The 10,895-nt window shown below is 39.7% G+C and overlaps 1 protein-coding gene across 1 annotated transcript; it reads left to right on the top strand.

The window, feature by feature from the left end:
* The first annotated feature begins 10,064 nt into the window (after window positions 1-10,064).
* On the top strand, window positions 10,065-10,619 carry LOC145796312 (uncharacterized). Its single transcript, XM_082881400.1, has one exon. The coding sequence runs from the start codon at window positions 10,065-10,067 to the stop codon at window positions 10,617-10,619; it is 555 nt and encodes a 184-aa protein (XP_082737526.1).
* The last annotated feature ends 276 nt before the right edge of the window (window positions 10,620-10,895 follow it).

Here is a 10,895-nt window from a genome sequence, read left to right on the forward strand (position 1 = left end):
ATGTAGGAATATTGTTGAAAAGTCCATATTTTTTAAGGTTTTATAAGAGAAACTTAACAGAATGCCCGGGTTGTATCCCGTGTAAGGGTAATTAATTTGAAAATAATGTGCCAGTTGATGTTTTGGTTCTATTTGGAAACTTGGGTAATGAACATAAATAAATTGTTGATTGTAGGCTGATGCCTCCTAATAAGGTCGGCATTATATTCCAGAAGGTGAATGATGAATACGTGAATTCTCTGGAAATGTGACTAGATTTACTTTACAGTGTATATTAGCCAATGCATTACTTGCATTCATATGACCTAGATGAACTTGAATTGAGTCTAATTGTGCCAAGGTATTGGCGATGGTGAATTCTAGGCTTGTTACGTGAGCCTACTTAATAGTTTGTTTGAGCTTGGCTTGTTGAGAAATACTACCGTTGTTGTCATCATCTTGTATGTGTACTAAAATCCTAAGAAATGACAGTTGTTAAACAATGATCTTGGTTCTGTGTGCTCAAGAATCACGCATGTTCTGGACTAGTGGTGTCAAATTTGTATATAAAATAATTTAGAAATAGAACTTTCTTTGTTTTCAATTGTCTAAATCCTAATCTTCACAATCATGTGTGTGTCAGCGCTTTGGTGGTTCCACAGGCTATGGACACGAGGATGCTGGAGGACGTGAAGCCCTCGACCAAGCTTTTGCAGAAATTGTCGGTGCTGAACCTGTTTAATATATTTTGCAGAAATCCTAATTTTCACAGGTTTGCCTCGTACTAATATATGTTTCTGTAATTCTATGGGGGCATGTATAAACTGTTTAATATATATTTTGCTCCTTCACCATCAGTTTTTCTCAGGTACACATGATATCACATGTGCATTGTTTGCTTTTCTTGATAAGCCATTGAACCAATCATTGAGTCTCAATCAAAGAAGGACTTAACCTGTTATTGCTGCAGAAGGACTTAACCCTATCTCCATTCTTGTTCATTATTGCTGCAGAAGAACTTAACCTGTTACTAGCTAGGGCTAAAGCATAGGGTTTATTTAGGGGTGCTACTGTTGGTTCCAATGAGGTGAGTGTCTTACATCTTCAATTTGCTGATGATACTATTATATTCTGTGAAGGGGATAATGAGGATATATTGAACATTAAGAGGGTGTTGAGATGTTTTGAAGTGATGTCTGGGTTGAGAATTAATTATCATAAAAGTGTAGTGTGTGGAGTGGGCTTCCAAGAAGATCAAACTAAGGAGTTTGCAAAGGTTTTGAATAGCTTAACTAAGAAATTATCTCTCTCTTTCCTAGGCCTCCCTCTTGGGGCCAATCCTAGAAAACAGAGTACTTGGAACCCAGTTGTGCAGAAGGTGAAGAAAAAGCCATCCTCTTGGAAGAGGAAGCTACTATCTTATGCTAGGAGACTGACTTTGATTAAGGTAGTCCTTGCTAATTTGCTAATATATTTTCTTTCTCTCTTTAGAATGCCTAAGGGTGTTGTTAAAGCTTTAGTCAAGTTGTAGTCATCCTTACTGTGGGGAGGGATTGTTAATAAAAGGAAAGTGTACTTGGTTAAATGGAAGGAGATCACAAAAAGTAAAAGTCAATGAGGTTTGGGTGTGAGAGATTTAGGAGAGGTGAATGAATGCTTGTTATTAAAGTGGTGGTGGAGGTATGGTAATGAAGATACAGCTTTGTGGAAAGCTGTGGTTTGTTCAAGGTATGGTAGGAATGGTGGAGGTTGGCTTCCAGCTCTGAACCTTTCAGGTGAGATGTTCACAATTTGGTTGGACATTGTGAAACTGCTCTCAGTAAATCAACAATTGGGTGAGTTCTATGGTGATCATTTTAGAATTAAGGTTGGAAATGGAGGGAGAATATTGTTTTGGCAGGATAATTGGCTTAACAATAGAGACCTGCAGGTTCAATTTCCCAGGCTTTATAGTTTATCCACTGAGAAAGAGGAGACCCTTCAGCAAATCAGTGCTAAGAAGAGTAATCTAGGGCTGTGGCAGCTTAAATTTAGAAGAGAGTTATTTGTATGGAAAGCTGAGGAGCTGCTGTAGACACCCTATTTTGACAATCCTCAAGACTTGGACGTCATCGATTAAACACTCGATGATCATCCATGCTCGTGTTCGTTTTGAGTTTCCGGAGGTCTTGGCTGCGCGCCTTGCCTCAGGATCTCTCAACTTGTTTGTTTTGTGCTTGGTTGTGGACCAAGGACTTATGTTGTTGCTTCTAAGGGAAGAGAGTGGCTTGTTGGCCATCCCCTCAACCCATCGGCTAAGGCATTGTGCCATCGGCCATGTTTTCTTGCCATCGGCCATAAGTGTTGGCCGATCGGCACTCTTTTTGGTCGATCGGCCATATTTTTAAGCCGAGACCTTTTCATCTGCTTTTTACAGATATTTTGTGCCAGCTGTGACAGCTGGTGGGCACAATTCTCATCCTCCATACACGTGTATGGAGGGATTGCATTAAAGACTCAAGCTTGTTCAACAAGCTTGAGAATTGAAATTCTATAAGAAGGGAGCCTCCCCTCCGTTTTGAGAGGTTTTGAGAATTTGAGATACAAATTCTATATCTCTCTCTCTCTCTTTATTTTACCTCTCTCTTTTATTTACCTTGGTTTGTGCCCAAAAGTGTAAATCCTTCACACTATTGCACACAAACACCTACTAGAACACCATCCTTTGGTCGTTGAGGTCCTTAGGAGTTGGTTTTAGAGTTCTTGGAGTGGTTTAAGCTCAGAAAAGGTGCTGGAGTTTTGTTCTTGAAGGTGTTCTTCAAGGGTGAGTAAACTACCTTTTAATCCCCCATTTTGGCTTTAGTTTTTAGACCTATTTGCACATTGTTTTAAGCTTAACTCTAAACTGTAAAAAGTTCTGTTTTTGTGTGCTTGAGATGTTTGTTTAAGGTCACTTTTTGGTTGGGGGTAGTCTACCCCCTCTTAGGCCTTGTTTGGCCTTGTTTTGAGCCATCCCTTTTGGCCCTTGTTCTTGCCTTTGCATGACCTTTCTACCACTGAAATCCAGAGGAATTTCAGTGGTGGAAAGGTGGTTTTGGAGTCTTGAATATGAGAGGGACATCCCCCTCCCCTTGTGTCTCATATGCTAGTATAAATGGCTCATAATAGTGGCATGTTTGTTAAGCTTGTTTTGGCCCCATTTTAGTAAGTATTTGGTGTTATTTTGCCATGCTATACCTCTGTTTTAAGTTGGTTTAATAGCCTCTTGCATGTTCCATGCACTTGTCTTGTAATCCTCTCATTTGCCTTAACATGCATCATGCATTTGGACCATCATTCTTGCATATTTTGACTCAACTCAAAGGAGCTTTTAGTCATGTTTTACCATGCTTGAGCTCTGTTTCATGTTGTTTTAGTCATGCATGCACTGTTTTGTATAGCTATGGTTCAATCTAGCTTGTTAGCTTTGGGTGTCCAAGTCACTAGCATGCATTGCTTAGACCATTTTCATGATTTGGCATCATTTCACATGTGATTTCAGTCCATGTAGTGTAGCCATACAGTTGCCTTTGTCATCCTTTCAATGCTTTGAAGGTTTGGTGTTTTGTGCTTCAAGAATGGATCATTATGCATGCCATCATACTTAGGCTTTTGGGATGCCATCTCAGTGGATTTTTGGGCTTATTTTGACATGCCATAACTCTAATTTTTATTGGTTAAGTCATGCCATGTTTGGTTGTAATAGGTGTAGTGTAATACCCGTTGTTAACCTTGCATGCCTCATGCCTTTTGGACTTTTGTTATAGCTTGTGTTGGCTAGGTTCAAGCTTGTTTTTGGTTTTGTATTGACTTGCCTTGGGGCTGTTTTGGGTGCCCTTGGCCCTTTGGGGCTTGATTCTTGTAGCCTTGGTATAAGCTCCTTGGCTAGCCTTAAGCCTTGAGCTTTCTTGCATGCTATGCTTGACTTGTCTGAGTGGTTTGGCACCACTCCTTGCATGATTTCAGAGCTTACCTCATTGCAACATTATCATGTTTGTCACTTCTTGCTCATGTTTGAGAGTTGTGTCCTTATGCCTAAGTGATAGGCCAATTGGCATGCATGCTTGTTTTTGCATTTCATTCCATCATTTCTTAGCATTTTGGCCACTGATTTGGGCATGGCTGAGGTCTGCCCATTTTGGTTTAAGTCCATCTTTGCATGTTGTTGCATGCTTGTCACATTGCATGCTGTTGCATGCTTGCTAGTTTGCATCTTGTTGCATGCTTGTCCATCTTTGCATGTCATGCATGTTTGTATGTTTAGTTTGCATTTTGCATGCTTGCTAGTTTGCATTTTGTCACATGCTTGTTTAGGTCGCATTGCATTTGGCATGCTTGTTACCTTAGCCTTGTGTGCATGTTTGAGTCACATTGCATTTGGCATGCTTATGTTGCATTGCATAGCTTTTCCATGTTGCATGCATTGCATTGTGTTTGGTTTGGGGTGTCAAACCAAACACGAGGACCGAGGGACGTTTCGTACTTGAAGTGACGAAACGTGCCTCAATCCTCGGTCGCTGACACTCTTGATCCAACATGATAGAGTGTGAGACATTTGTGTGTTTTTGTACATTCATTCCATATTGATGTGTGTAATTCGGCCTCTTTGTCCATCATGCATCGAAATGCGTGATTGATGGCTCGAGAGTTGGACACTACGCTCCTTTGAGTTCCAAACATGATAAGAAGTGTAGTTGCACAACATTATCTTGCAAATGTATTGCTATGCCCTTGTTTGTTCTTTGCTGCAGCAAAAGGAGCAGTCTGCAGGAAGAGATGGCCGATCGGCTATCTAGAGTGCCGATCGGCTAACAATTTTTGGCCGATGGATTAAAAAGTGGTCAATGACCCCTTTCCCTTGGCCGATGACCATATCCTTTGGCCGACAGCCTCTCAGGATGTCTATGAGGTGGTTCAAAAGCATCACAGGAATTTTCACAGTTTTCAGAGGAGCATAAGTGTGCGAACAGAGGCAACATGGGGCATGGCAACGGATTTCAGAGCGAAGCTGATCGAGCATGCATTTGTCCCTCCTCTTGAGGCCGCTTTAACTGTTTTGTAACTTAATTAATTTGCTTAATTAGTTAAGAGTTTTGTAATAATTAATTAGCTAGGGTAGTTGATTAATTAGTTGGTTTGTATTATTTATTCGGATCCTCCGTCGAGAGGGTAAATTTTGTAATAAGTGTGCGTGAGTGTGTGAATGTCTTCCAACCCCATGTCTTTCTCCTTTTTACTTAACCGCTTTCGATAGTTAGTTTAGGACATATTTCAATTAGCACACTTATGTTTGCATGTTTGCATCCATTCATCTGTCTTGCATGCACCGGGCTTGGCGCATCATACTAACTGCATTGTATTTTAAATACATTTACTTAAATACGTGTTCAACAGCATGTTATCAAGTTGCATCTCATATGCTATCTTAGAATAGCCGAGCCTATTTCTAGTTGCATTTTGCATGTGTTGCATTAGCCATCTTAACATAAAGTAGGATCATGCATTGATTACTAACTAGCTATTGTTTTGGCTCGGAGTACCAGGTAAGCTTTTTATGCTTTAGTAGCTTGCATGCGTGTGAGTGTTGCCATGATAGCATGCTTGCCATGAGGCTAACTGCTTATATGATATAACTGCCTGAATGCCTGTGGGTGAAGGTTGGATTGCTTGAATTGGAACAATTCATCAAAATATGCGTTTTAAGCCCACTTGAGAGTGGCAAAATCATGTTTTCTTAAGCCCACTTGAGGGTGGCAAATCCACATCTTAGCCTACTTGCGAGTAGCACCTTCAAACCATTTTCAAACAAACAAACATGAGATGTTTTGTTCCAACTTAGGCGATCTAGTCTATACTTGTATGCTGTGCGCATCACATAGTAAAGCTAGCTAATAATCGGAATAAGAATACATGTGTTTTCAAAAACAAGATATCATGCTTAGTACAGGCCGATCTTTGATCGGGCTAGCAGGGGTGCTCATTGCATGACCTTCCCCTCTCGTACCCAAGTTTCCGAGCCGAGGCAACTTTGGTGATGAGGGACACGTGGCCTTAGGCACGAGTCAGGTTTTCTTAAATTTTTCTAAAATAAAATATTTAGGAGGCGACTCTGTATCTGGCAAAGCAATCCATGTTTGGCACTTCTTTACAAAAATCAATTTTCCAAAACGATTTGCCGGATTTGGACTCTTTGATGATTTATCGGTCTTGCATTGCACTTTGCGGGATTAGATTCAGAACCGTGACATTTGAGTCCGAACTGTAGCATGCTAATGAAAACGGATTTCGCGTAATCTTGCACGCGGAGCCCGGGACGTTCGGGCACGTCTACAGCTGCAGAGATTGATGAAGTTGTTGGAAACATCAACATTGGTGAGGTCAGATTATGTTGATTCTTGTTCTTGGTTAGCAAATAGCTCAGGCCTATTTTTAGTCTCTTTTGTGAGAAGATGGTGGGATGCTACAATAGGGACTGGTCAGGTTGTGCCTAAAGGGGTTGGGTCGGTTTAGCTCCGCCAAAAGTGCAGTTCTTTTGTTGGTTGGCTTGGAGAGGCAAAGTTAAGACTGTAACCTTTCTTCAGAGGATTGAGGTGTTACCTGTATCAGCAAATAACATTTGTGTGTTTTGCCAAGCTGAAGTGGAATCCTTGAATCATGTGCTTCTGTTTTGTCCATTGGTGTGGAAATGTTCGTCTCAAATGGTAAGATGGAGTGATCAGGTTTGGGCAATCCCTGGATCTGTTCAGGGCCTTTTACAGTGGTGGTCTGCTGGCAACAGTAAGCACTAGATTTCTAGATTATGGGAGATAGTTCCAACTGTCATGTTATGGTCTGTATGGAGATTGCGAAATGAATGTATGTTCAAAGGGGCACAAGCCATTTTTGATGATTTTTGTGATAAAGTGAAGGTACAGATGGCTCTGTGGGTAAAATGGAGTTTGAAGGTTGATTATTCAGTTGATGATGTTGTTTTCAATTTCAATAAGATTAGGTTGTCCATTCAGGGCCTTTGTAATTCTGCTTCAGCTCCTCTGCTGCAGGGTGTCTGATTCAGCTGCATCAATGTGCATTATTGGATGCTACAATGGAGGCTTAAAGGGTATGGACTTCTATGGTGGTGGGTTGTTTGGGGTTGTAGGGTCTGGACTATTGTGCTGATTGTTTTTTTGCTGTGAAATAAATGGAGATCAGTTTGCTGAATAGAAATTGCAGATATCCATTTGCATTGATTAGTGGTTTGAATGTTTGGTGTATTTGAAGGGTGATCATGGCAGCATTTGCAATGGTTTTCTATGGGGTGCAACTGTTCTAGTGAGTACTGCATCTGGTTTTGGTGGTCTGCTGCTAGGTAGCTCTTTTGCTGGTCTGCAACTGGTCTGGTCTGCTGTAATGGTCTGGTGCTGCAATGATGGACTGGTTGCTATTGTGTTAGGAGTTAATGCTGGATGCTTGAATGGGGTCTACTGTTTTGCTGGATGCTTGTTTGCTTGATTGGGATGTATGTTGGTTGTCTCAGTTGCATATATTTGGTTTTGTTCATTTTTTATCTGTCTGTTGTTGGTTCCAATCTTTTTTGTTTTCCTTCTTGTTGGTTCCTCACCAACGGGCGCTTGGAGCTTCGTTTTAGCTACAAGCTCCTCTTTATTGATATATCTCTACATACCTTGTATGTTTTCATCAATAAAGATTTTTTTGCCAATCAAAAAAAAAAAAAAAAAAGACAAGGCTTCAGCTTCAGCCTCAGCTGCAGCTCAGAAGACATGCTGAAGTTGTTGAAGATAATTCACATGCTCAAACACAAGGGTCACTATCAAGGTCGTGTGTAAAGCTTAAAGGGTTACAGTCCACTTGTGGTGGTTTGACAGTTGGGTAGTTTGTTATGTTAACTAAACCATAGTTAGCTTATATACTTGGTTAAGTCAGGTAGTTAGATCAGTATTAGAAATATGATTGTATCGATTGTATTTTACATATTGAAAGATGAATTCTAGTTTCTCTTTATTTCTTAGGCCAGGGCATGAGGTTAGCTATCATTTTTATGTTGTTTCTTGTCATTGCCATTGTCAATTGAGAATCCTTATTTTGATTCTAGAATATGATTTATACTGATTTAATTTTCAGCTTTTCGCAGCTGTTTGTTGCTTTGGATCGGGTTGGTTTGGTGTTAGCTCATCTTGTTCAGTCTAACATCCATGCTATTCTTAGCAATGCTACGTGCATTTTTCTTTACACTTACATGTGTGCGTAACTTTTTCGGGCTATATTATAGAAAGAGAATTGCCCCTCCTTTTGAGCGATGTCAATCAGACCAATCAATCTTTTGTCATTTTACATATAATATTTATAGAGCAACCCAATGTATGAGAATCTGGCTATAATAGGTCATGTAAGCAATCTTACCTTCATTTTTTTGGGAGAAATTGATCAAATCGTGATATATAGAAAACAACCATCTTAGACATCTCTTTTCCCTGATCCTTGTTATGTTCTGTTCCTGTTCTTTTTCTTCTTTATGTTGGGACGTGCCAAAAAAGCTAGTTTTGGTTAAAAGAGTCAAAAAAATTACAAAGTTTTTTGTCATCAACTAGAAAGCCCAAATGTCATATCAACTTTTTTACTCACAAAAAAGCAGCTTTTTTTTTAGCAACTCTTTAAACTTACTTGGGCGTTTGGAATTTTGCTTTTTTGACTTTTTTAAGAGCTAAAAAAAAAAAAATTAACGTGTTTGAAAAGTTGTGGAACAAGCTAATTTTTTGTGTGAAAAAAGTTAATGTAACATTTGACTTTTTTAGCTAACAACAAACAATTTGATTTTTTGATTTTTTAGCTCTTTTATTCAAAAATTTACCTTTTTTTGTAGTGTTCACAAATGACTAGCATGGAGAAAAATGCTCCTCTCTGATTCTGACTTAAAATTTCTCATAGAACTTTGGCAAAAAAATTAAGAATGTTGGTTACTAGTAATAAATTTTTTCTTCCCAAAACACATTATGTAAATATTTATCATGCTAGTCCAAAATAAAAATTGTTGATCAATAAAAAAGAGTGTTAGTGGGTCAAGTGGGCACAGGAATGGTATCAACCTAGAAGTTAATTTGGGCCATATTCATGGGCCTATTTCTCCAAACGGATTGAGTGAAGAGGGGGTGGGCACATATATATTCAAAACAACTAAATCTCAATGGTCTGGTACCAGGAAAGATGGGCTTTTGGTGCAATCAAGCCAAACTACTATCAATGGAAGCTCCAACACAGTAAAGAGGTCAAAAAAGAAAGGTAAGATGAAAGTGAGAGGGCCTGGTGCAGTAAAACCTAACATAGAGGAGGTTGGGTACAAGAGGTTAGCTCGACTGCATAGTCAAAAAGGTACCCCATCTAGCAAATCTATCCCGAAGTACGTAGTATTCAGGGCTGCTATGGTAGCCTTGTCTCTTTCTGCTTCAACTAAGAGTGGTTCAAGCAAAGGGAGGCATATCCTTAGTGAAGCACAAGCCAATTTTCAGCTGGGTAAAGTTCTGGGAATTCAATACAATGGTAAAGATAGTGAAGTTTTGGAGAAATTGGTGGAGCTTGAATTAATAGACAGAGGAAGAAGACATGAGAGGGAGATCGCATAGGGGTCTAAGTGTCTCATCTAGGGGAATTTGGCGTATTATATGTTTACTGATGAAGTTAATGTCATGGAATATCAGAGGATTAGGGAAATCTGAGAAGAGGGGAAGGATTAGGAAGCTCATTTGTGATAGGAGGGTTGACTTAGTTCTATTGTAGGAAACTAAGAAAGCTTTTATTTCAGAAAGCGAAGTTAGAACCTTGTGGGGAAGGAGTAACATGGAATTTATGGCAGTGGATTCAGAAGGGACAGCAGAGGGATTACTTTGCATTTGGGATCCAAGTTTGTTTCAGTTGAAGGACTGTTGTTGCAATAGAATATTTGTTCTCCTGTCAGGTACTCTCTTGAATTCTTTTGATTGTGTTATACTAAATGTTTATGCTCCTAATGATGTGAGTGGTAGAGGCATTCTTTGGGATACTTTAATAAAATTAAAGTTTGATTTTCCAAATCCATGGTGGGGGAGGGGGATTTCAATGAGATCAGATTTATTGGGGAAAGGGTGGACTACTCTATAAGGGAAAAAAGGATGAAGGAACTAAATGCCTTCATTGATAAATGTGAGTTGAATGATAGACCACAGCTTGGTAGGAAGTACACGTGGTGTAATGCTCAGGAGGGGAAGAAATGGAGTAGGATTAATAGGGTCCTGCTAAATCCTGAGTGGTTGCAAAGATTTAACTTCAAGCTATGGGGTCTTCCTAGAACTTGTTCTGATCACTGTCCACTCCTGTTAATGGAAGATGAGAGGGATTGGGGGCCAAGACCTTTCAGGTTCATTAATGCGTGGATTATGCATCCATGTTTCCTCTCTGTTTTGGAAAAATTCTGGATTGAAAAAAGGATTACTAGAAGTGCTGGGTATATACTAATTCAAAAGCTAAAATTGCTCAAGGGGGAGCTGAAAAAATGGAACTCTGAAGTTTTTGGGAATGTATCTACAAAATTAAAGGAGGCAGACGAAAAGCTGCATGGTATTGACATTACTGCAGAAGACAGATTTGTCTGAAACCGAAAGGAACAGAAGAAGGGAGGTGACAGGGGAGGTATGAAAGCTTAATAGGATGATGGAAAGGCTTTGGCATCAGAAGTCTAGAGTAAACTGGATTATAAATGGGGACAGGAATACTAAGTTTTTCCATGTTATGGCTAGTAGCAGAAGGAATAGAAATTCAATCAATTCTATCTCAATTGAAGGAGTTGTTCTGGAGGAGGCAGTTACCGTACGACTTGCAGTCTTACAGCATTTCAAGAGGTAGTTCACTGAAAGCTGGGCATTTAGACC

This window comes from Camellia sinensis, chromosome 7 (genome assembly GCF_055761805.1).
Source record: "Camellia sinensis isolate YWXY chromosome 7, ASM5576180v1, whole genome shotgun sequence".
Taxonomy (NCBI): domain Eukaryota; kingdom Viridiplantae; phylum Streptophyta; class Magnoliopsida; order Ericales; family Theaceae; genus Camellia; species Camellia sinensis.